Source organism: Rhinatrema bivittatum, chromosome 3 (genome assembly GCF_901001135.1).
Source record: "Rhinatrema bivittatum chromosome 3, aRhiBiv1.1, whole genome shotgun sequence".
NCBI lineage: Eukaryota > Metazoa > Chordata > Amphibia > Gymnophiona > Rhinatrematidae > Rhinatrema > Rhinatrema bivittatum.
Window position 1 is genome coordinate 144,130,202 of NC_042617.1, and position 22,949 is coordinate 144,153,150.

The 22,949-nt window shown below is 45.1% G+C and overlaps 1 protein-coding gene across 1 annotated transcript in view; it reads right to left on the reverse strand.

Annotated features, from left to right (window-relative positions):
- SLC24A3 (solute carrier family 24 member 3) overlaps positions 1-22,449 on the reverse strand; it is a 936,948-nt gene extending 914,499 nt beyond the window's left edge. Inside the window, exon 1 of the mRNA XM_029593773.1 lies at positions 21,712-22,449. Within this exon, the coding sequence (XP_029449633.1) occupies positions 21,712-21,922 (211 nt within the window). The 5' untranslated portion in view covers positions 21,923-22,449. The remainder of the gene's footprint in view (positions 1-21,711) is intronic.
- Positions 22,450-22,949: the final 500 nt, after the last annotated feature.

A 22,949-nucleotide genomic window follows, 5' to 3' on the forward strand; every position in this document is an offset into this window, starting at 1 on the left:
GCTGCGGCCTTGATAAGCCGGCCACGGACATTCAGTCTTTCCCTTGCAACAGGTTTACCTCCTGGTTCCCTGTTGCTTCGTGCCCCGGAGTGAGCTGCCTTGGTACTCGCTCCGTTCCTGCTTGCCTGCCACAGTACCTACTTGGTTCCTGTTTGCCTGCTACAGTACCTACTTGGTTCCTGCTTGCCTGCTACAGTTCCTGCCTGGTTCTAGTACCCGAGTCTTGCTACAGTTCCTGCCTGCCTGGTTCCAGTACCCGAGTCCTGCTACAGTTCCTGCCTGGTTCCAGTACCCAAGTCCTGCTACAGTTCCTGCCTGCCTGGTTCCAGTACCCGAGCCCTGCTACAGTTCCTTCCTGGTTCCAGTACCCGAGTCTTGCTACAGTTCCTGTCTACTGTTCTAGTCTGGTTCCAGTTCTCAGTCCTGATCCTCAACCCGCCTAAGTCCCAGCGGCCGGGCCCCTACGGGCTCCTCCTGGGGGGGCTTCGGCTTCCAGGGTGAAGCCGCCTAAGTCCCAGCGGCTGGGCTCCTACGGGCTCCTCCCGGGGGAGCACCAGCTTCCAGGGTGAAGAGCACCTCTATGTCCTGCCTGAACATCTGCCTCCCGGCCTGCCATATACTAGAGACATTGAACACCTATCCCAGTCTCCTGCAGGTCGGCCCAAGGGTCCACTAAATTGAGACTCCATAACAGATTGCAAGGCCATGGACTCGGCGGATGCGCCTGTCCCCTTGGACCTGCCATGGTTGGCCCAGCAGCTGCAGTATCAACAACAGTACCTCGAGTTCCTTACTGGTTCGGTAGGGGAATTAATGGCCCAATTGGATGCCAGGGCCTCCTCCGCCTCAGAACCAGTACCCGAGGTTCAAGACTCTTCAGTGACTCAGTTGCTGGCACCCTCTCATTACGCTGGTGATTCAAGGACCTGCCGCGGCTTCCTGAACCAATGTTTTATACGGTTCTCCCTGTTGCCACGGCAGTTCCCCTCGGATGCGGTGAAAATGGCATATATCCTGTCCCTGCTTGATGGGAAAGCCTTAATATGGGCTTCTTCCCTTTGGGAAAACAATGATCCCTCGCTAATGAACTTACAACAGTTCATCTTGAACTTCCGACAGGCCTTTGATGAGCCCGCCCGAGTAGCTATGGCTATATCGGTTCTCCTGCAACTCCGTCAGGGGGCTCGCTCCTTGGCAGATTATGCTATGGAATTCCGGACGTTAGCCCAAGAAGTAGGTTGGCAGGATGGTAGTCTTAGGGCCATCTTCTTGTAGGCCTCTCCGGACGCATAAAGGATGAGATTGCTGCCCGAGATCTACTGGAAAACCTCAACGACTTGATAGAGATGGCTGCCCGCATTGACCGCCGCCTACAACAACGGGCCAAGGAGCAGCACTCCTCTCGCCACAGTTCTGCTTCTGTGTCAGCGAGATCTGCGTCTTCTCCTAAGACTTCTCATCCAGACGCTTCCACCTGCGAACCCATGCAGCTGGGATGGGCCCCGCTCTCTGCTGAAGAGAGGTAATGTCGCCATTCGTTGAAATTGTGCTTGTATTGTGGCCAGAAGGGCCACTTCTTGGCACGCTGCCAGGAGCGTGCGGAAAACGCCAAAGCCTAGGAGATCGCAAGGAGCTCCTCCTAGGCTGTGCTACAGCTCCTCAATGTACCATGCCTGTTACCCTGGAGGGTCCATTGAGACGATTGCGTTCCTGGATTCTGGAGCCGGAGGTAATTTCATCCTGCAGGACTTAGTCTCCCAGATGCGAATTCCTACGCATAGACGGGAGGTCCCGTTGCGAATTACCTCTATCCAGGGGACGCTCCTTCCAGGACCTGTCCTGATGTCCACGGCACCATTACTGTCCGCACCGGGGCGATCCATTCGGAGGAGATAGCCTTCCTAGTGTTGGATAAGGCTGTCCATCCCGTGGTGCTAGGGTTGCCGTGGTTACAGAAGCACTCGCCCACGATTCAGTGGGATACTCTACAGATTGTGAAGTGGAGCCCTTTCTGCCTAGCTAACTGTATGAAAGTGCCTAGGGCTCCTGCACTCCCATTGATGCACTCTGCCCTAGGTCCTCCTGTACCTTATGAGGACTTCACGGATGTTTTTTCCAAGACCAAGGCAGAGATCCTTCCGCAGCATCGTCCGTATGAGTGCGCTATAGACTTGTTACCTGGAACTATGCCCCCCCAAGGAAGGGTATATCCCTTATCGTTACCTGAAACCCGGGCCATGTCCGAGTATATTTCAGAGAATCTGGCCAAGGGGTTTATTCGCCCGTCCAAGTCGCCTGCAGGGGCAGGCTTCTTCTTTGTCAGCAAGAAGGACGGCTCGCTGAGACCGTGTATAGACTATCGAGGCCTAAATTCCAATACCAAGTGGGATCGTTATCTGCTCCTGCTAATCCCGGAGCTCCTCGATAGGTTCCAGGGAGCGAAGATTTTCACAAAATTGGACTTATGAGGTACTTACAACTTAATCAGAATTCGTCCCCGAGACAAGTGGAAAACCGCTTTTAATACCAGAGACGGAAAATCTCGGAAATCATCAACCTCTCCTTAACCCAAGGCCTAGTGCCTGACCAACTAAAGCTTGCCATACTCACACCTATCCTAAAAAAACCTAACGTATCTACAACGTACCCAGCCAACTTCCGCCCAATAGCTAACCTTCCCATAATTGCAAAAATCATGGAAAAAATAGTTAACAAACAGCTATCGGAATACTTGGAAGAACATAACATTCTCTCCTCCTCTCAATATGGATTCCGTAAAACCTCCTAGTTCTTCTATCCCTAGCAGACACCATCCTAATAATCATGGAAAAAGGACAAACCTACCTTCTTGCGCTCCTCGATCTATCAGCCGCTTTTGACACTGTGAACCATGCTATCCTCTTAGAATGACTACAAGACATAGGCATCAAAGGTCCTGCTCTCAGTTGGTTCAGATCCTTCCTGTCCAACAGGTGCTTTAAAGTCAGGATTAACAATAAAGAATCTCCCCCATCTGCTCCAACCTAGGCATACCCCAAGGATCTTCCCTCTCACCTACACTTTTTAACATCTACCTTCTACCACTCTGCCACCTACTTACGAAGCTAAAACTATCCCACTACTTATACGCGGATGACGTCCAAATAATCATCCCTATTACAGAATCTCTACAAAAAACTCTTAACCACTGGAACAACTGTCTTCAAGCAATTAACCACCTTCTTTCCACTCTCAACCTGGTCCTGAACACAGACAAGACTGAGATTCTTATCATCTCTCAAGAAGACCCCGACATGCCTCATATCTCACTGTCCTCTTCCCAATCAGCCAATTCAAGTATTAAACACTCTCCAGTTGTCCGAGACTTGGACGTGATCCTGGATAACCAGCTGAATCTTAAGAAGTTTGTGAACACCACCACTAAGGAGTGCTTCTTCAAGCTGCAAGTCCTCAGAAACCTAAAACCTCTCCTTCACTTCCAGGACTTCAGATTGGTGCTGCAATTCATCATCCTTCCAAAATTGGACTATTGCAATTCCCTCCTTCTCGGTCTCCCAGCCAACTATATCAAACCCCTCCAAATGGTCTAGAACTCAGCAGCCAGGATTCTCACCAATACCAAACAAAGGGAACATATCAGCCCCACCCTTCAGTATCTCCACTGGCTACCCATCAAATCCAGAATTATCTTCAAAGTCCTCACGATCATACATAAAGTGAAACACAACCTCACATCCCTCAACACTTCTATACAACTAAGACCACATACCTCATCTAGACCAATCAGAAGTGCCTATAAAGACACTCTTTACGCCCCGCAAGCGAAATCATCCTTAAGGAAGCACGCAATATCGACAGCAGGACCCCATCAATGGAACGCATTGCCTCCGGACCTCAGACAAGAGCCGTGCCCATTGCAACGCTTCCTCGGATTTTCCAATTTCTACCGTCACTTTATTTCCAACTATTCCTGTATTGTGGCCCCGTTGACTGCCCTCACCCGAAAGGGGGTCAATGCGGTGGATTGGCCTGTTCCCGCCTGCCAAGCCTTCGAGGCCCTCAAGGAAGCATTCTTGTTAGACACCTGCCTTCATCATCCGGATCCCAGCTGGCCCTTTGTGGTGGAAGTCGATGCCTCCAATGTGGCCGTGGGGGCCGTGCTGAGCCAGTACTCTGATTCTGGACAATTGTTACCTTGTTCATATTTCTTGAAGAAATTCTTGCTGGCAGAGAGCAACTACTGTGTTGGTGATAAAGAGTTGCTAGCCGTGAAACTTGCCCTGGAGGAATGGAGACAGTGGTTGGAGGGAGCCAACCATCCGGTTACGATTTACACCGACCACAAAAACTTAGCATTCTTGAAGCAAGCCCAACGCCTGAATCCAAGGCAAGCTTGGTGGTTGCTGTTTTTTGATCGGTTTAACTTTACTCTACGCTACCGACCTGGCTCTAAGAATGTTCGAGCCGACGCACTCTTGCGCTCTTCTGAGGTCGAAGAGACTCCTGACACTCCCCAGTACATCTTGGATCCCGTGAAAGTGAGCCTCGCAGCAACCTCGGTGTCCTCCCAAGGAAAGACCGTCATTCCACGTCGCTCCCGGAGATCAGTCCTCACTTGGGCCCATGACTCCCTCACTGGGGGGCCATGCTGGCTGTAAAAGGACCTTGGAGTTGTTGAACCGGTTCTACTGGTGGCCGACGGTGAGACAGGATGTCCAAGCCTTTGTGGGCTCTTGCCCTACCTGCACCATTCAGAAGCTGCTCATTGGGAGGCCCAGGGGCCTGTTAAAACCATTACCCATCCTGGTGGAGGCTTGGACACACATCTCCACTGACTTTGTCGTGGACCTTCCTGTCTCAGGATGTAATTCGGTCATTTGGGTGACCGTAGACCAATTCTCCAAGATGGCGCGCTTTGTCCCCTTGCCAAAGCTGCCTTCTGCACCTGATCTAGCCAATCACTTCGCTCAGCATGTCTTTAGACTTCACGGTCTTCCGCAGGATATAGTCTCCGATCGAGGACCACAGTTTACTGCTCGATATTGGAAGACACTGTGGAAATGCTTTAGTGTGCAACTTAGTCTTTCGTCTGCATTCCATCCCCAGACTAATGGGCAAATGGAACGGACTAACCAAACCTTAAAGACTTTTCTCCGGTTGTTCGTGAATGAACGACAAGATAATTGGGCCAAGTTACTCCAGTGGGTGGAGTTCTCGTATAATAATCACACACATGCTGCTACTGGAAGTTCACCTTTCCTCGTTGTCTATGGGAAGCAACTTCGACCGTCCTTGCCTTCGCCTGAACCTAGTGCACTCCCGGCAGTACAACTTTCAGCCCGTCAACTTCTTTCCTTATGGACTTCTATCCAGGGAAAGCTTCGTAAAGCAGCCCCGTCCACCAAGAAATGGGCGGATAGGCATCGTCAGCCAGCGCCTATCTTCCTTCCTGGAGACCGCATCTGGCTTAGTACTAAAAATCTACAGTTACGAATCCCGTCTCGAAGACTAGCTCCGAGATTCTGTGGGCCTTTTCAAGTCGCCGAATGAATGGGAGCAGTCTCTTACCGACTACGCCTACCCTCCTCCATGCGTAAACATGATGTGTTCCATGTGTCATTGCTGAAGCCTCTTGTGTTATCCAGATACCACTCTCGGGCTCCTGCACCATCGGATCCTTCAGTACCGGACGATGTTACGTATCAAGTATATGAGATCTTGGATGTCCGGTTCCATCAACGATGCTGGGAGTACTTGCTCGCCTGGAAGGGTTGCAGACCCGAGGATAATTCTTGGGAACCGTCCCGGAACATCCTTGACAAGGACTTATTATGGCAGTTCCATCTGGACCACCCAAGTAAACCCGGACCGGCTAAGAGGGGGTGTAAGAGGGGAGGTACTGTTATGGTTTTGGCCGCAAGCGCCGAGACCAGACCCTTACCTCCATGCTCCTGGACCTGTTCCCGCTTCTGGAGGCCTGGTATGAGGCCTGTTTGGTGGTGTCCCCGCGGGGGCTGCGCCGCTGGAAAGCCTCCCATGGACGCCCTGCTTCTAGGGGCGCACGCGCGCCACTTAGGCTCTTTTCTAGGCCATTTCCCACCAGTGGTGACTCCGCCCAGTTCCTGACATCAGACGCCGCAGCCTTGATAAGCTGGCCGCGGACACACAGTCTTTGCCTTGCAACGGGTTTACCTCCTGGTTCCCTGTTGCTTCGTGCCCCGGAGTGAGTTGCCTTGGTAATCGCTCTGTTCCTGATTGCCTGCTACAGTACCTACTTGGTTCCTGTTTGCCTGCTACAGTACCTGCGTGCCTGGTTCCAGTACCCGAGTCCTGCTACAGTTCCTGCCTGCCTGGTTCCAGTACCCAAGCCCTGCTACAGTTCCTGCCTGGTTCCAGTACCTGAGTCTTGCTACAGTTCCTGTCTACTGTTCTAGTCTGGTTCCAGTTCTCAATCCTGATCATCAACCAGCCTAAGTCCCAGCAGCCGGGCCCCTACGGGCTCCTCCCGGGGGGGCTTCAGCTTCCAGGGTGAAGAGCACCTCTACGTCCTGCCTGAACATCTGCCTCCCGGCCTGCCATATACTAGAGACATTGAACACCTATCCCAGTCTCCTGCAGGTCGGCCCTAGGGTCCACTAAATTGAGACTCCATAACAATTTCAGCAAGAATTTCACAAATCAAGAAAAAGGACAAGACATCAAAATGCACATATTAAATAAAAAACAGTAAAAAGAAGAAATAAATCAGCAAATTCCTACACACCTACCTCCACATACAAACCTATCAAGAAAATGAATGGAAAGGTAAGATGGTGACTTGAGAGGACATGTTATGTAGAGCTCTTATTTCACCTATTGATTTCTTTTTCCTTTTGACTATTTTTTCTATAGTTAAATGGAAGGGAAAGCTATGGGGAGTCCTTCTACTCAGTCTCCCTGACTTAAGCTACATTGCCACTGTGGCTGAGAGAGCAGCACAGTGACCTGAGGTCAGCATGGAAATTTTTCTCAGTCCCAATGTCAGAGTTCCTCCCTCCTCAGCATGCACAGTGTCAGTGATGCAGTCTGGTGCATCCAATTCTGATGGCGGCAGCTCATTTGGAGATGCAGGGGAGCTGGTGTTCTCCGAGATAAGAGTGGGAAAAGATGCTGGTGGGAGTGGAACATGGATCCAGCAGTCTGCAGGGAGCATACAAGAAGGTATGGATGGCAGTATTGTACTGTTGCAATCTGTTGTGAGAGAGCTTCATTCTTCTTTGACTGTGCCATCAGGGTTGCATCAGATTGTGCTTGCTGTGGATCCAGAGGTTAGACCCTGCATGCCCAAACCTTCCCCTATTGCACTGGATAGCATTTGGAATGTGCTTTCTTCTGTAGAACAGTTCTTACTATCCTTAACTACTACCATGAACAATTTTTTATGTGGTTGTAATCTCAAGAAACTTTAATTATAGCACATTCAGAACATGCAGAATTTGATATCTACTGTTCAGTCTACTTTGGTGCAAGATAGGTTAGTGTTCCATCACAGATTGGAAAACTTAGAGAATAATATGAGAAATTGTAATTTATGTTTTATTGAACTTTCCAGTAGTTTCTATGATATTTCCAGTGGAAATATTTAAAAAACTTTTATCAGGAAGTTCTTGGATTCTTAGAGTATGATGCCTTCTATCCATAAGGCATTCTACCTTCCTGGTGGGAGGACAAAACTTCAAAATTTTGGTCAAGGTATATCAACTCAGGGTGGGGCTGGTTTGGACATTTCAACCGTATTGGAAACAACTGCAGTGGACATATAGAGCAACACTTTTAGTGATATTTACCACTTTATACAATCAAGATTTGGTTCTCCATTTGCATTTTCGTTCGGCTCATATTCAATTCATGGATTGGATTTTTCCTGATTTTTGTAGGGCAACCCTGGAACACAGGAAGAAATTTCTTATTATGCGAGCAAGAGGTTGAGGCTTTGGAGGCTCATTTTATTTCCTACAATTTCCTTGTATGAGTGTATTGTCTACAAATAAATTTGTTTTTTTTGCCGAGCCTTCTCAGTTTCGTGCATTTATTGATTTTTCAGCTGGTATGGTTTTTGGATAGTGGTTGGGTTGGTAGAGGAAATACTGGCTTAGAATTTTGAGGGAATCTTTGTTCTCTTGATAAAGTATGCTTATTTGCATTTTCCTTATTGTATCTCCTGTTTTTTTCTGGGATCCGATGCTATATTGTGGTCTCTGTCAATAAACTACTTGGGGCCAATATTCAAAGAATGTTCAGTACTATTTAGCCAGATAAGTGGGACTTATGCGGCTAATTAGCAGCCACTGACTATGTCCCTAAGTTCAGCAGCCACTGCTTAGCTGTATAGCATAGTAACATAGTAATGTCAGCAGAAAAGGACCAAATGGCCCATTCAATCTGCCCAGCAAGCATCCCTTAATAGCTAAAAGTTACACGCATAAAAAGAAGGAATGTACTGGGTGGATCGGGGGTAGAGCAAGTTAACCAGAGAACTTATTCAGCTAACTACTGATATTCAGAGTTAGCTGCATAAGTATAAGTTTAGAAACCCTGTAGAGCAGGTCTAAACTTAGCTGGGTAGACTTATCCAGCTAAGCATGTGTATATATGTGTATATTCAGTAGCTGTGCCGTTGAATATACATTGTAACTTAGCCGGATAAGTTCTAACCGGCTAAGGCCTAAATTTTTCAGACTGCACTAAATATTGCATGTGATAGGAAAAGTGAGTACATTTTATGGTAATAGCCTATTTATTGCAGCATGTATTATCTTAGCACACCTATTACTGTAACTTTTCACACTTTGTGGTAATACCTACATAATTGTACTTCCTTACCTGCAAAGTGCTCATTTCACCACTGGTGGGGGGAAAGGGGGAGAGAGAGCACAAGCCTATCTACCAGCCCAGTGTAGTAGTTAGCTATTTATGCTACTATAGGAGGCCCACCTAGTAACTTGAGGTGAGGTTTAGGTAGTAGTGTAGGGGTTAGGGGCCACTTTTACATGCAGAGTGAGACGTACGAACAGAACAGTGCACTCTTGTGAAGATTTGATGTCCTTTGGAGTGAGGAAACTCACACAACGATGAGATTTGTACAGTGTTCTCTCAGCCTAGCATGATGAACTCTCTACCTGGATAACATCATGTTAGGTTGAGAGAACACTGTACAAATGTCATCGTTGTGTGAGTTTCCTCACTCCGAAGGACATCAAATTTTCACAAGAGTGCACAGTTCTGTTCGTATGTTTTGCTCTGCATGTAAAAGTGGCCCTTAGCCCCACACTACTACCTAAACCTCACCTCGAGTCACTAGGTGGGCCTCCTATAGTAGCATAAATAGCTGCTTACTATGATACTACTCCCCCCACCAACCTGTGTCAGGCCCCTCCCCAGCCTAAAAATGCCCAAAATGGAATTTGTAATTGGAAAAGGCACAGCTATTTTCAGCATTAAAACTGTGCAATATCATGTGTTATGGCTTCATGAAGCCAGCCCGACAGAATTCCCGACTCCTCCCCAATCCCTCCCCTTTTAAAAATTTGCATCGCAGCATGCGTTATGGTGCTTTTCACTTGCATTGAGGGGTTTTTCTGTTGCGCATCCCAGCCACATGGGTGCCACGACTGGGCCTGCTCACCTAGCACTGCCCTCTATGAGTTCCGGTCTCGCCGCTGCTGACTGCTCCCGGCATCCCCAACACTCACCGCGGCCCTCTCTGGCTTCCTCTATGCCGCAGGCCTCGCAGCAGAGCTCCCGTTGGGGGCTCCACATCTTTGGCCGCCTTGGCCCCACCCCTAGGCACGCGCACGGCCGAGTGCGGGAAAACCAAATTGGATGCTAATTGATGACATCACCTAGCTGCACCATAAATAGCGAGGTCCTGTCCCCAGGACCTCACCTTGGCAATCGGGTCGACACCTTGATGGTTCCTTGTATCTGATCCTTGTTCCAGCGTCTCCTTGTTCCAGCGTCTCCTTGTTCCAGCTTCTCCCTGTTCCAGTGTCCTTCCTATGTCCCTACTCAGGTAATACCTTCTCAGACTGATCTCTGGTACTGACCTCGGCCTGCCTGACCACTCTCTTCATCTGCTGCCTGGAACTGACCCTCGCTTGCCTTGACTACACTCGGACTGACCCTGGTATTGACCCCTGCTTTGGCTGACCACTTCTGGATGGATACTCTGGCTTTGACCTTTGTGCTTCACTCGGACACTCTCTTCTGGCCAATCCTGACTTCCAGACCAACCTGCTTGGAATCTACCCATGGTCTTCACCTGACTAGACCCGCAGGCACTGTCTGCCTCGCCCGGAGAACCTTCCTGAACTGTTACCTCCCTGAGGTCTCCGGAGCTTCCAGTTCGGGTCTGGTCCATCCTCTCTGCATCAGCCGCGCACCCTTGCTCGTGGTGGGCACACTCCTCCGCTACCTCTCCGGGAGACCATCTGAGGCCCACCTAAGTCCAGGCGATCCGGATACCCAAGGGCTCAACCTGTGGAAACTCCGGACTGTTATTAGCGAAGCTCCAGCTAGCCTCTGTCTCCTAGTGTGCTCCACCTCCTAGTGGCAGGCACTCTCTCTGGGTCTGACCAGAGGGCCGTACTAATCCTGCACCAGGCCAAGGGTCCACCTCCAGTGCAACATTTTCGCATGCAAAAATGCCATAACGCGATTTGATAAATGACCCTGTAAGTTACTTACATGGCCAGCTTTGAATATCTACCCCTTGGTGTTTTGCATTTTGTTGCTTTTCTTTTTCTTTGGTTTTCTGTTTCTTTTGCATTTATTAAAATTATAAATAAATAGTTAAAAAAACAAGAAAATAAATGGAAAGATCCATTTAACTAACCTTCAGATATAACAGAACTAACATCATTTAATGACTGTAATTCTATAACCGATACATTCAACTTAGATTTAAAATATATATATATAATTTGGAAAGCTGGAGATTTTCAGTGTGTGCTATTTTCCAGTTACACACTGAAATGCTTTAGAACATGCTTCTGGCAGTGCACACTAAAACCAGTCCCGCCCTCTCCTCCCTCTTCCTAATAACTAAACACACTGCCAAATTTTGAAAAAAAAAAAGTCCTTGGATTTGCTCCCCTGCTCCCACTAGACTCCATCCCAGTTTACCCTCTATTCCCAGAATCCAAAGGGGGCAGAAGGATTATTCAGTTGCTCTTGCCCCACTGGTGCAATATTTCAAAATAGCTCTGGCATTAGGTCAGCCAGCACCATTTTTTAATATGGAAATGGCAGCCCAGGAGTGACTGGGATTACCTTATACTGTATGAGGGACTTATCTTGAGGGGAGGAACTCGCCCAAAGGGCTTTTTAATAAACTTTGTGGTGTGCTTAGTCAGCAAAAGTGTAGGTGAGTGTTGTAAATTGATTAAAACAAAAAATGATGAAAAGTTCATATTTCTTTTGTTTCGTTAATAAAATGAAATGAAAACACATCTCTGTCACTGAATAATTTCTTCAAGAAATTGTTCTAAGTCACAAATTTGGGTGAATCAATAAATATACCTGGCTGAATAATTTATTTTACCCTCAGTTCTTCCTGTATAAGCCTCCTCTTTTCCCAACTCCTCCCTCACACACCCCTCAGATGGCATTCACAGGCAACACATGTGCTCTTTCTGGTCAGGAGAGCTAGACAGGAGTCTCCTCCATGACTTGTCCTCACTACATCTCCTTCAGCTAGTAGAAGTCACCAAAGTAGTAGTGGCAGCCACCTCCCCTCGTTTTGCAGGATGAAATACATCACCTCTGTGTCAGGCCTGATCTCTGCTGACACCATCAGACAAGTAACGTAAACTTTATTAGACTCCTGTACCTTAATGAACAGCACTTTAACTCAAGCCAAGCAGCTGGAGTCACTTTACAAGCCCGCCCTCCCAGATTTCTAATAGCCAGAGAGAATCAGAGACTCTCTCCCAACATGTAATATGCATGAAACAATGGAGATAGCACACAAAACAAGTACCATAAAATAAATTGGGAAGTATTCACTGGTGGGTCCTTGCCTATAGCTGATGAGGTGTATTTATTGTAATCAGTAATTACAGTGATCAAAATGTGACTTGACATTTCGGGACTTTTATTTTGGGAGTAGTATTTATGCTCCACTATTATTTATTTATTTATTTCAAGACTTTTATATACCAGTATTAGTGGGGACATCATACCAGTTTACATTTGAACAGCAGATAGAAATTACATGTTAACAGGAAAATTACAACTGGGAAGGGGAGTAACATAAGTGCAGAGTGGAAAGTACTTAACAACAAGTAAACAAAGGAGTCCTTAACAGCAAGGAACAAATGGAGTCCTTAATATAAGGAAAGGATTGGATTGCCTCTGCGGGGGTTAAAAAGTGCAGTCGTTATAGAGGGGGGAAAGGGTATTAAGTTGGTGTATGCTGAACAGCAGGCCCACCTATAAACCTGCATAAAAGCCACAGTTGTGTGCTTTCACTAAAATACCCAGCATCTCTGAGACCTGTTTTATTTTTTAACACAGGATGTGAATACTTTTTTTATTTTACCTTTTAGTACCTCCATCCTTGATCCTCCCCCCCCCCCCCCCCCCCAGGTCTCCCCCACTCTCACACACCAGATGCATTGCACAGCTCTGGGATGCTCACCAATCCAAAGGCTAGAGGGGTGTTTCCTCCAAGGTCCACCCTCAATGCTACCAGATGGTCAGTGGAGATTGCCACAGTAGCAGCATTCCTTCCTCTGCAAGCATGAGCATAGCATCTCTATAGCACAATCAGGCTTGACTGGTAGGTACCAAGAAATGGAGGATCTGAACCTGGATCCCCTGCATCACAGTGCACAGTGCTGCAGCCTGAGCCAGGGAGCAAACACCCACATAGTGACTTATATATGCAAAAATAGGCAAAACAATTGGGCTATAAATGTTTCTAAGTCCCATATCTGGGTAAATAAACCCCTACATGAAAAATTAGGCAAAATTTGCCCTTGTTTTCTAGTATTCATGGAAATATGGAGCAAATTCAGTACCATTGGTAATTTTAGTTCTTTTCACTCTGTATAAATCTAACATCTTCCTACAATACAGTGCTACATATAATAAAATGCTATATTGTCTATATATCGTGCATATTTATGAGATCTTAGATTTGTACTAGTTTTATACAGTAGAAGATTTATGTAGCTGACTACAAAAATGCAGCAGGCAATAGTTTGTGTAGTAGATAATATTTCTTTACATGCTTATTGCAGCCATCCTTACTCTACAATTTTTCATATCCTCAGTGTAGACTAGCCTTGCAAGGTATTGTGAGTGAACCTCTGGCTACAAAATCGTCATTGCAGAACATGGGTATCCTATTCTGCTTCTGAGCTTCCTCTGCCTCTGGTGTTCAGGCTGAAAGTGACATCACATTCCAGCTGTGCCTCAATCTGACAATGTCAGAGATTTTTCTGATCCTGCAGGTAATTCAGGAAAATTGCACGATGATGATACATAAGGATCAAGTGACCTGCTTGGTGGTTTTGAAGTAACAGAGACTGTTCCCCTTTGCTTAAAATGAACAATTAGCTCTACTGGAAAGAAATCGGGAAGGTGAGCGGCCAGAAATGTTGGAATTTTTATGCGCACAGGCCCGCTAGGCACAAGGAACATGAGGGCAAGGTGCAACAGTAGCATGTTATAATAGCCGTACTTGAATAGTGGAAGCAGTAGGGGAAGAAACATGAAAACGATGCTGAGGGTTTGTATACACTGAAGATAATTTTAGATCAAAACTTAAGGATAAGGCAGAAAGGAAATGCAAAGGTAAAAAATAAGCCTGCATCAATAGCAAAAAGAAAATAAAGTACAAATATTTGTGGTTTTATATAGTGACTCTATCTGAAAAGCTTTGGGAATTAAATAGGGTTTTTCTGATCCAACTTGTACTTTTTCTGTTCACCATAATAAAGGGCAATATTACTAAATAACTGATCAAAAATACTTTTCACATGGGATTTTCATGAAGAATTGCAAATAAATGAACAGCTCCCGTGTGATGATTGAGTTTTAGTATAACTATAGCCAATGCTCTTTCTGTGAAGTGCATTCAACAGCCATGATCATGTCCTCCTGGCCAGCATAGCCTTTATGAGATCTTGAGCAAGTTTGCCCTTTCACTATTTAGGAAAGTTACTGCAAATAAGTGAAAATGAGTTTCCCGGTTGGATGCTACCAACAGATTGCATCATTTTCTTTATAATGTTTTGTCTAGCTACATTTCAAATGGAAAACAAATGTTTATATCTTTATGTCAAGGTTCCATTGAAGCTACTGTTGCTGATGCAAATGGAGCGGTCTTGTGAAATTATCAGTTACTGTGCACTGCTCTGCAGTAACTGACCAGTCCTCAACCCCCAGCTATCCTGATCACGTTTTGCCAACATTCTAAGGTCTGCTCGACTATAAAAGTTTCAATAAGGAATATTCCATTACTGTTACTGTACATTCTGCAGAATGAGCAGAATCCTGACTGTTTTCCATTTATCAAGGTAATCTTCAAGCATAAAACACATTTTGATGTATTTCTTTACTTCTTTTTTATTTAGGATCACTTATTTGCATAATAGATGATATGCATTCTGAGTTATCACATGATTTTTGTCACGGACACAGGGCTGGAAGAAACAGTTGATAAAACAAGTCCATGATATGCACTAAAAAAATTTAGGTGCAGTGTGAGGCATGAGGCCAGAAGTCAAGTATCTCTAATAGCATGAAAATGCTTTGAAATCCTGTAGTACATAAGTCTATTACAGAAGTTGGCAACTCTGGTCCCGAGTGCTGCAAACAGGAATGGTTTTTAGGATATCCACAAAGAATGTTCATGAGAAACATATATGCATACAGTGCCTTTATTTCATGCAAATATATTTCATGCATATTCATTGTGGATGGAAACATAGAAACATAGAAATGACGGCAGAAGCAGACCAAATGGCCCATCCAGTCTGCCCAGCAAGCCTTCACACTTTTTTTCCTCTCTCATACTTATCTGTTAGTCTTGGCATTTAGTAATCTTTTGGTTCTATTTCCCATCCACCCCCGCCATTAATGTAACCTTTTGGTTCTATTTTCCTTCCACCCCTGCCATTAATGTAGAGAGCAGTGCTGGAACTGCTTCTAAGTGAAGTATCTAGTTTAATTGGTTAGGGGTAGTAACCGCCACAATAAGCAAGCTACTCCCATGCTTATTTGTCTGTGCAATTTAGACCTTGTTGGTTGTTATCTGAATATAAATCCACCTTTCTTCATTCCCCCCTGCCATTGAAGCAGAGAGCTATTCTGGATATGTATTGAAAGTGAAGTATCAGGCTTAATTGATTCAGGGTAGTAACCGCCGTAACAAACAAGCTACACACATGCTTATTTGTTTACCCAGACTGTGTAATTCAGTCCTTTTTGGTTGTTGTCTAAATATAAAATCATCTTTTCGTCATTCACCCCTGCCGTTGAAGCAGAGAGCTACACTGGATATGCATTGAAAGTGAAATATCAGGCTTGTTTGGTTTGGGGTAGTAACCACCGTAAGAAGCAAGCTACTCCCTGCTTTTTTGTGAATGCAAAACCTTTTATCCACATTTCCACTTGCCGTTGAAGCATAGAGCACTGTCGTAGTCGCATTAACCATGTGTATGTCTATTGAATAAGGTATTATCTCCAGGTATTAGCTTCTTTCCCGCAAGCCACCCTCTCTTCATTCACATCCTCTAGACTTTATGGATCCACAGTATTTATCCCACGCCCCTTTGAAGTCCTTCACAGTTTTGGTCTTCACCATTTCCTCCGGAAGGGTGTTCCAGGCATCCACCACCCTCTCCGTGAAGAAATACTGAAATTGGTTCTGAGTCTTCCTCCTTGGAGCTTCAAATCATGACCCCTGGTTCTGCTATTTTGGAAACTAGACCTGTTTGTGGCACGCAAGTACTGGAGTTGCCTACCCCAAGCCTTTTATATGGAATTGTCCTTAGAAAATATTCTGAGACCAAATCACCTAGTGATACACAAATATGTTGACTTTTCATTAATTTTTCAGTTCTGTGCTTAACTGCCTTCTTTGAGGTTTCAGTGTGGTTAAAACATTGTGATGTGATCAAGGATTTTATTCTGCCTTCTGGTTGATTAAATGCCTTGGGATGTTTACTTTGCATCAAAAGATTTAAACATATAAACAAATGGTATTTGACAACTGACAATGCTTTATTTTTAGCACTTTATAAAATGTATTAATAACACAGATATTATCATACAAACTCCAGTCTTGGCCCTGTTCTCACTCTCATCCTGCTAATGACACAACCTATTAAAGAGGAATGCAACAACAGCCTTATTGATCCCCTTACTCTGACAGATGACAACATAGCTCAAAATATTAAATTATTTCAGGTCAGGCTAATTGCAGATGAAGAAGACATGGTAAGAGCATTTACTACCACATCTTTGTAGGGTGAGCCAACAAAAGGTACCACGACCTACTAAAATTTCTGTTCCCTCCATGACCAATTTGACCACTACAGCAGTGTTTCCCAACATTTTCAAGCCCAAGGCACACTTACATTAACAAAAATGTTATGTGGTACATCAGCCTCCATGGGGCAGACAATGCAGACATGGAAAGAAGAACTAGTGAAGCACAGAAAGCCCCCACCAGTCTTACTTTCAATTTTTAAAGCAAAAGGAGAAAGGGGGCAGACACACACATGAACTCATCACAACAGGTCAATTTCCTCTGTACACATGTGCAGAAGAGGGGGAGACATTGATGTGATATAGGTAGGCAGCCAGCTCAGTTTGCTACCTTGACTGCCACCTGTGGTTGCCAGAGCTCCTCCACTGCTGCTGCTCCCAAAACTCAGAATGAGTCATATCCAGTGATCAGGGCATGGTCTCCCTGTCTCACACAGTCTTGGGGATGCAACAGATGAAGATCAGGAGGGGAGAGATGTGAAGGTATTGTGTGCAATGTGTGTGCTACATAAAGCCAGTTCCAGCTATCCATGCCCTGCATGTTGCCCATTAATTGCCACATTTCGGGTCTCATGCCATAGCTAGGAAGAGGAGGAATAAATGATTACACATGTTCTCAGAAAGGAGTTCCTTCATGTAAGAACATTTCTTGTTGCTATGAGGTGCTGAGAGCAGAGCACAGCTGCTGGCCTGGATCTCTGCATCAGGCACACCTCATCAGGTCTGAAGGCACACCAGTATGCCATGGCCTCTACAGGATAGTTAGATATGCAATTTTTTTTTCACATAAATCTAAGTGAAATGTGTGAAATGTTAAGTGTTCTTATAATTGTTAATGGATATTTATCAATAACGGTTTTTAACTGTTTAAATGCATTTTATTAGGATGGTTTAGTCTGAGTTTTTTTAAGAGTGGGTGGTGCAGAGCTGTATTATAATTATTCAGCAATATTAAGTTTGTCTTGTCATTGCTTAATTTGTTTTTGCAGGGGACTGTGGTGGGAGGGAATAGAGCTAATAGCAATGGTGATGAGTCAAAGAAACAAACCTGAAACCATGACGTAGTATTGTAGAGGCAGTGTATGCCTGGAACTTAGCATTGCATGTACAGTACAAGGTTCATGTGATATTGCAGAGCAATCTAAATCATTTAATCAGTGCCTCCTCCAGAACTGCAGCTCTCTGTTACTACTAAGGGTGCGCTCTAAGTAGAGAATATGACTGCTTCAAAATATCTTTCCTTTTTCTTTACTAATGTGTCACTTACAAGCAAAAACAAAATTCAAAAATAGCAGAGAAACTCAAAACTTTTATTTTTTATTTTGGACTCATTAAGAACTATGATAAAATCACTAGGCTTGCTCAAGAATTATGATAAAAAAAATCAGAGAGCTCAAGAAAAATCAGATTCCTTTCTAACTCAGTATTTAACAATTTTATTTTACTATGAATATTGTAACACTAAAACTCTTCAAATTTTCAGACAAAGCTAAAAATCAAAGCAGACTGTTTTAATTGCTTTAGTATATATAGATCATGACAGAGGCTGAATGACCTGGTTTTAGTTTTTCCTTTTCCTAATGGGGCTGCATTTTCTCTAGGGTGGGGGGGAGGCTACAAGCCTTCTGGAATCAAATAGTAGGATGTGATTCGTAGGTTGAGAACCACCGATTTATAATGCAGAATAAGATGGGGCATCGTCTGTAAGTGACCTGCACTAGTATCCAATGATTCTGTTGCTGTCAATCAACTGTGAGAACAAAGTCTGCGCAGTTTACTGACAGTGGCAAAAATCAGAAATACTGTACCAATAACAGTCAGCTATGGACTGTATGCCATCTACTGTTCTGTAAAATATAAAGACTTGCTAGGTAATAAGCAAGGAGCCACATTGAGCTGAGGAACAGGAAGCTGAAGGTCATGTTGAACCAAGAGCCAGAGGTCATCATAAACCACAGGACCAGCTGGCAAGGGAACCGGCAGGAGTGATGCAGGCTCGTTAATATAATCACTTCCTGATGTAGGCAAATGAGAGCTGTGAGACATAATTGTGCTCATTTCCCCAGGTCTCAGTGGTCACATGAGAGGCAGGCACTCTGATTATCAGGAGGAGGAAAAATAAAGTGCTGCATGCAACATCTGTCGATCACGAATAAAAATATACCGGTTGCCAAGTCTTGGCTAATCAAGAGTATGAATGTAGATGTCCTTGGGGGCCTGCAACACTCAGTCTCACTTCAGGAAAAGAAATACTCTTGATCAGCCAGGCAATACATTACCACATCTCTTTCACTCTGCATATGTATGTGTATATATATAGATAGATAGATATAGATATATCAGATCTTAGAGTTAGATGGTCAAGATAGAAAAGATGTTTTACAGAACATAATTAATTGCACATAAAGGGGAAAATACTTTACACTGTGAAACATTTGTTGCATAAATAGCTTTTTTGTACCTACACCAAAGAGAAACAAATGTTTCCAACATATTTGCTGTTAAAGTAGTAGGCATGCAATGCTCAAGTATGCAGGGATGACTGAGGCCTTATTGGGCAGATAACTTCTTCCCAAAATGCTTCTATGGCAAGTAAACCTTAGAGAAAGGAGCAATAGTTTATGATTGTTTATACACGCTAAGCTGGAGGAAAGACGTTAACTAATTTTACCATGCTACCTGGAAGGGCATTAGGGACGTCCACACTCTTTTTTTTTTTCATTTCATTTGGGTTTTTATTTCATTTTTTCTTTCATTTTTGATCCTTTTCATTTTTGCTTGATTTATTTTATTTTGTTTATTTGAAAAAAACCAAAAACAAAAAGATGAAATAAAAAAAATAAGAAATGAAAACCAAAACACAAAAACTGTTAGGTCTCTGCCACCGCCTGAATAAAACCCCATGAACCCCCTCCCTCAGTTCTCCCCATCCTCTCTAGATCCTTTTTACCCCTATTCTTTCTTCATGAGGCAGGAGCTTATCCTATATTACAATTGTAAATGGCACTCACAAACTAAGGCTGGTGCCCTTATCAATTTCTCTCTTACAAGAAGCCAGCCAGCACCATTTGCTTGAAAGGAAGAAATCAATAGTGAAGCCAGCCTCATGTTTGCCGGCACCTTTTACAATTGTAATACCGGAGAGGCAGGAGTGACTGGGGATTGCTCCTGCCCTGTGAAGAAAGACTTGGAGTACAAAATTACAGGATGTCGGGGTGGTAGTAAGAGGGGTTTGCAGTAAAAGGAAGAGGGGTAACCCTGTGTTAAAAATCAAATGAACAAAAAACAAAAAAAAAATGCCATATTTTTTTGCATTTTAGAAACAAAAGTAAAAGAAATGGGGAAAATATTTAAAGATTTCCCATTTCATTTCCAATAAATGCACTTCCCTAGAGTGCATTCACGTCACCTGGTCAGCTCCCACTGCTTTTTCTTTAGTACAGGCACCGATGCATCCCAGTGACAGTGAGTGCACAGCTGACAGTATGGTCCCTAGGAGACTACAGCGAACGTATCAAATCCTCTTCAAAAAGCTGGTTGCACAAAACAATGTCCTTGCTTTCATGCACACGTGACTTTAAAGAATGTAAAAATGTAGCTGGATATGGTACTTAGCAAATACCAGATGCTCAGTATTTCTAGACTTCTTTCTTATCAACCATTCTAAGCCTTTATAACACTTTAAATTTTGGTAGAGTGAAGCTGGACTTTTCTGAATGAGTGAAACAGATTTAAGTACAGCAACAAATGTTTTTGTAATTCGATTCTTACTTATCTCATTCTCTAGCATTTGATACTTAGAATGAAAATGATAATTCTTGTTTAAATTGGATGAAGAGAATCAAGGGGGGGTATTTTCAAATCCAGTGAAATAACTATCTTGATCTCTGCCCAAATGAGAAGTTCAGCTCATAACCGGACTTCTTGCTGGCAGTTCCTGCTCAAGAAGCAACCAATAACGGGATAGTAGGAGGCTACATACTTAGGTGCAGAGTAGCACGGTGTGGGAAAGCTTGTGCAGAATGCCAGACAATCATACCTACACATTTACAATACAATAGGATCTGAAAAAAAATATATAAAAAGTAGACTATGACATTTGAAAATATGCTGAAAGAATGGTATTTTATTTGTAAGTGGAGAGCTCTCAGATAAGTCAATTTCTGGGGCTAAACAGCAACTTCTGAAGTAGGCTGAGTATCACCAGAGATCTTATCTCCTTGATAAACTCGGGAACAACGAAAACTCTTGTCTCTGGTCCACTATTCGAGCACAGTAGAACTTGCAAAATTTGCCCTGTGGCAGACGCTGTACAGCCTACAGGCATGCATTCCAAATAGCCGCTCCACTTATTCACGTTTATGTAAAGCAGTGATATGCCACTTGAGGTCAGGCACCCAGTTATGGCTCTCCCGTGCCATCAGTGTGGCTCTTTCACGCAACAGAATCTTTAAAATGAATTGAAAATGTACATTAAACAAATGGAACAAACCCTTAAGGTTATACGATAAATAAGAAGTTAAATGTGACTCTTGACTCATTGTTAATGTAGCTCAGGCTCTCCAGCAAAAGGTTGCAAAGAACTTCAGGTGATCGCCAGCAATGTACTGCCCCTGCCTGCCTGCACTGGTTGACAGCTGTGGTAGTAGCAACCACATTAAGGTTCGGTGAAATGACAAGAAAAGTACAGGCAACTGAATTCTGCAATCCGGCAAAGTCCTTATGAAGGACCCAGAAGGGTCAGGGAAAGAAAAACAATGATGCAGCTCTCCCCTGCACACACACACAGCACGCTTAATTTCCGAGGTTAGTTACCAATAAAAATGAACTGGCTCAGCTGACTTGTGTAGTCCCTTAACAGTTCATAGAGTTTGCTATTGAATTAACAGCGAATGACATCACATCGCTCTTGCACACCGATCAAAAAGGAAGCCTGCAAACCTCCAAGAGCTTCACTGACGGCAATAGCCGCACTAATCCCCTAATAACAGTAAAGGGTGACCCAGTACATCTGGGGGGGGGGGGGTGCAGGGGCAGAAAGCTCGCGGATCTGAGAGAGCCTCCCAGCAAGGCACCACATGAGCAAAACTACTACAAAGCGGCAGCTGAAAGTGCTCCTAGTGCATGCAAGCTACTTGGCGGTGGGAGAGCGGCGTGGGAAGGGGAACTCACCGGACTGCTCAGACCACTTAGAGAGTGATGAAAGAATCAGCGTGAGGCAGCCCACGGCACAGAGCTGCCCCAGGAAGAGCTGCTTCCGCCTGCGGGGTGCCGGGCTCCTCCTGTGCCCTCTCCTTTCCAGCATCCCTCGCCGGGCAAAGAAGCGCTGATCTTCCCCGTAGGTCGGGACGAGCGTGTCCGCCTGCTTCAGTGCAACATCCATGGGGGTCGCGGGCACAGCAACGCGCGTCCAGATGACTGCTTACTTTCCAACCGGCGAGGAAAATTTACAAAACAAAAACTGGGAACTGCGTAGGAGCTGCGAAAACGTACACTAAGAGAGCCCTTTTCTCGGAAACCTCGCGCGCTCTCGGCTTCCCCGTCCCTTCTGCAGAGAGCCGGCGGGCTCCTAATCCGTATTCCGTGCGGGCAGGAAGCTCGCGGAGCGGAGTTGGCTGTTGTTGTGAGGAGGAGCACGCTGTGCCATGGAGGCAGCGAAGAAGCCTCGCCGCAGCTCCGCGAGGACTGTGGCCGCCCTGCCGGGAGCCGAGAGACTGAGCACCGGCTTTAAAAAGCCCACACGGCTTGCAGCAGTCCTCGCGCAGAGCCCCTGAGAGGGGAACGGGGCGGGGGGAGGAGAGGGAGCCACGCGCACGCACACTCTCGCGCCCAGAGAAACGAAAGGAGCCGGGACGAAAATGGGGCGCCGGGCGCAACTTAACTGAGCCGTTGCGAATAGGTTCGCCTGGCTCAGCTCTAAAGGCAGAGCTTTTTTTTTTTTTTTTTTCTTGTGCCTTTTAACTCTTCTGCTGCCGCAGTGAGTCCCTGAAGAAATGTTTGTTTTCCAATAGCATGTGTAAACCCTTTTTTTTGTTCACGGTTTTCACTGTTCCCATGGGGACACAACAGGGGTGTTGCTAGGTACTTAAAAGACCTGGGGCAGGGTCCTTTCCTCCCCCCTGGGTTGTCAGTGTCTCCGTAGGAGAACTGGAGAACTGGACACTAGAGGACTGTGGCGAAGAGAAGAGAAACCCCAGACCCAACCCTCATTCGTATAAATTTGCAAAAATGTGCCACCACTGCCCCTGAACTTGCTCTCTCTCAATCTTTCTCTCTCTCTCTCTCTCACTCTCTCATCCCTCTGTTCTTTCTATTCTAGCATCCCCACAGTGGCCATGGACAATCTACAATAGGATCAACAGCCCCTTAGTGATGAGTGCTGCACTCATGAATGTATTTGAAACACCATA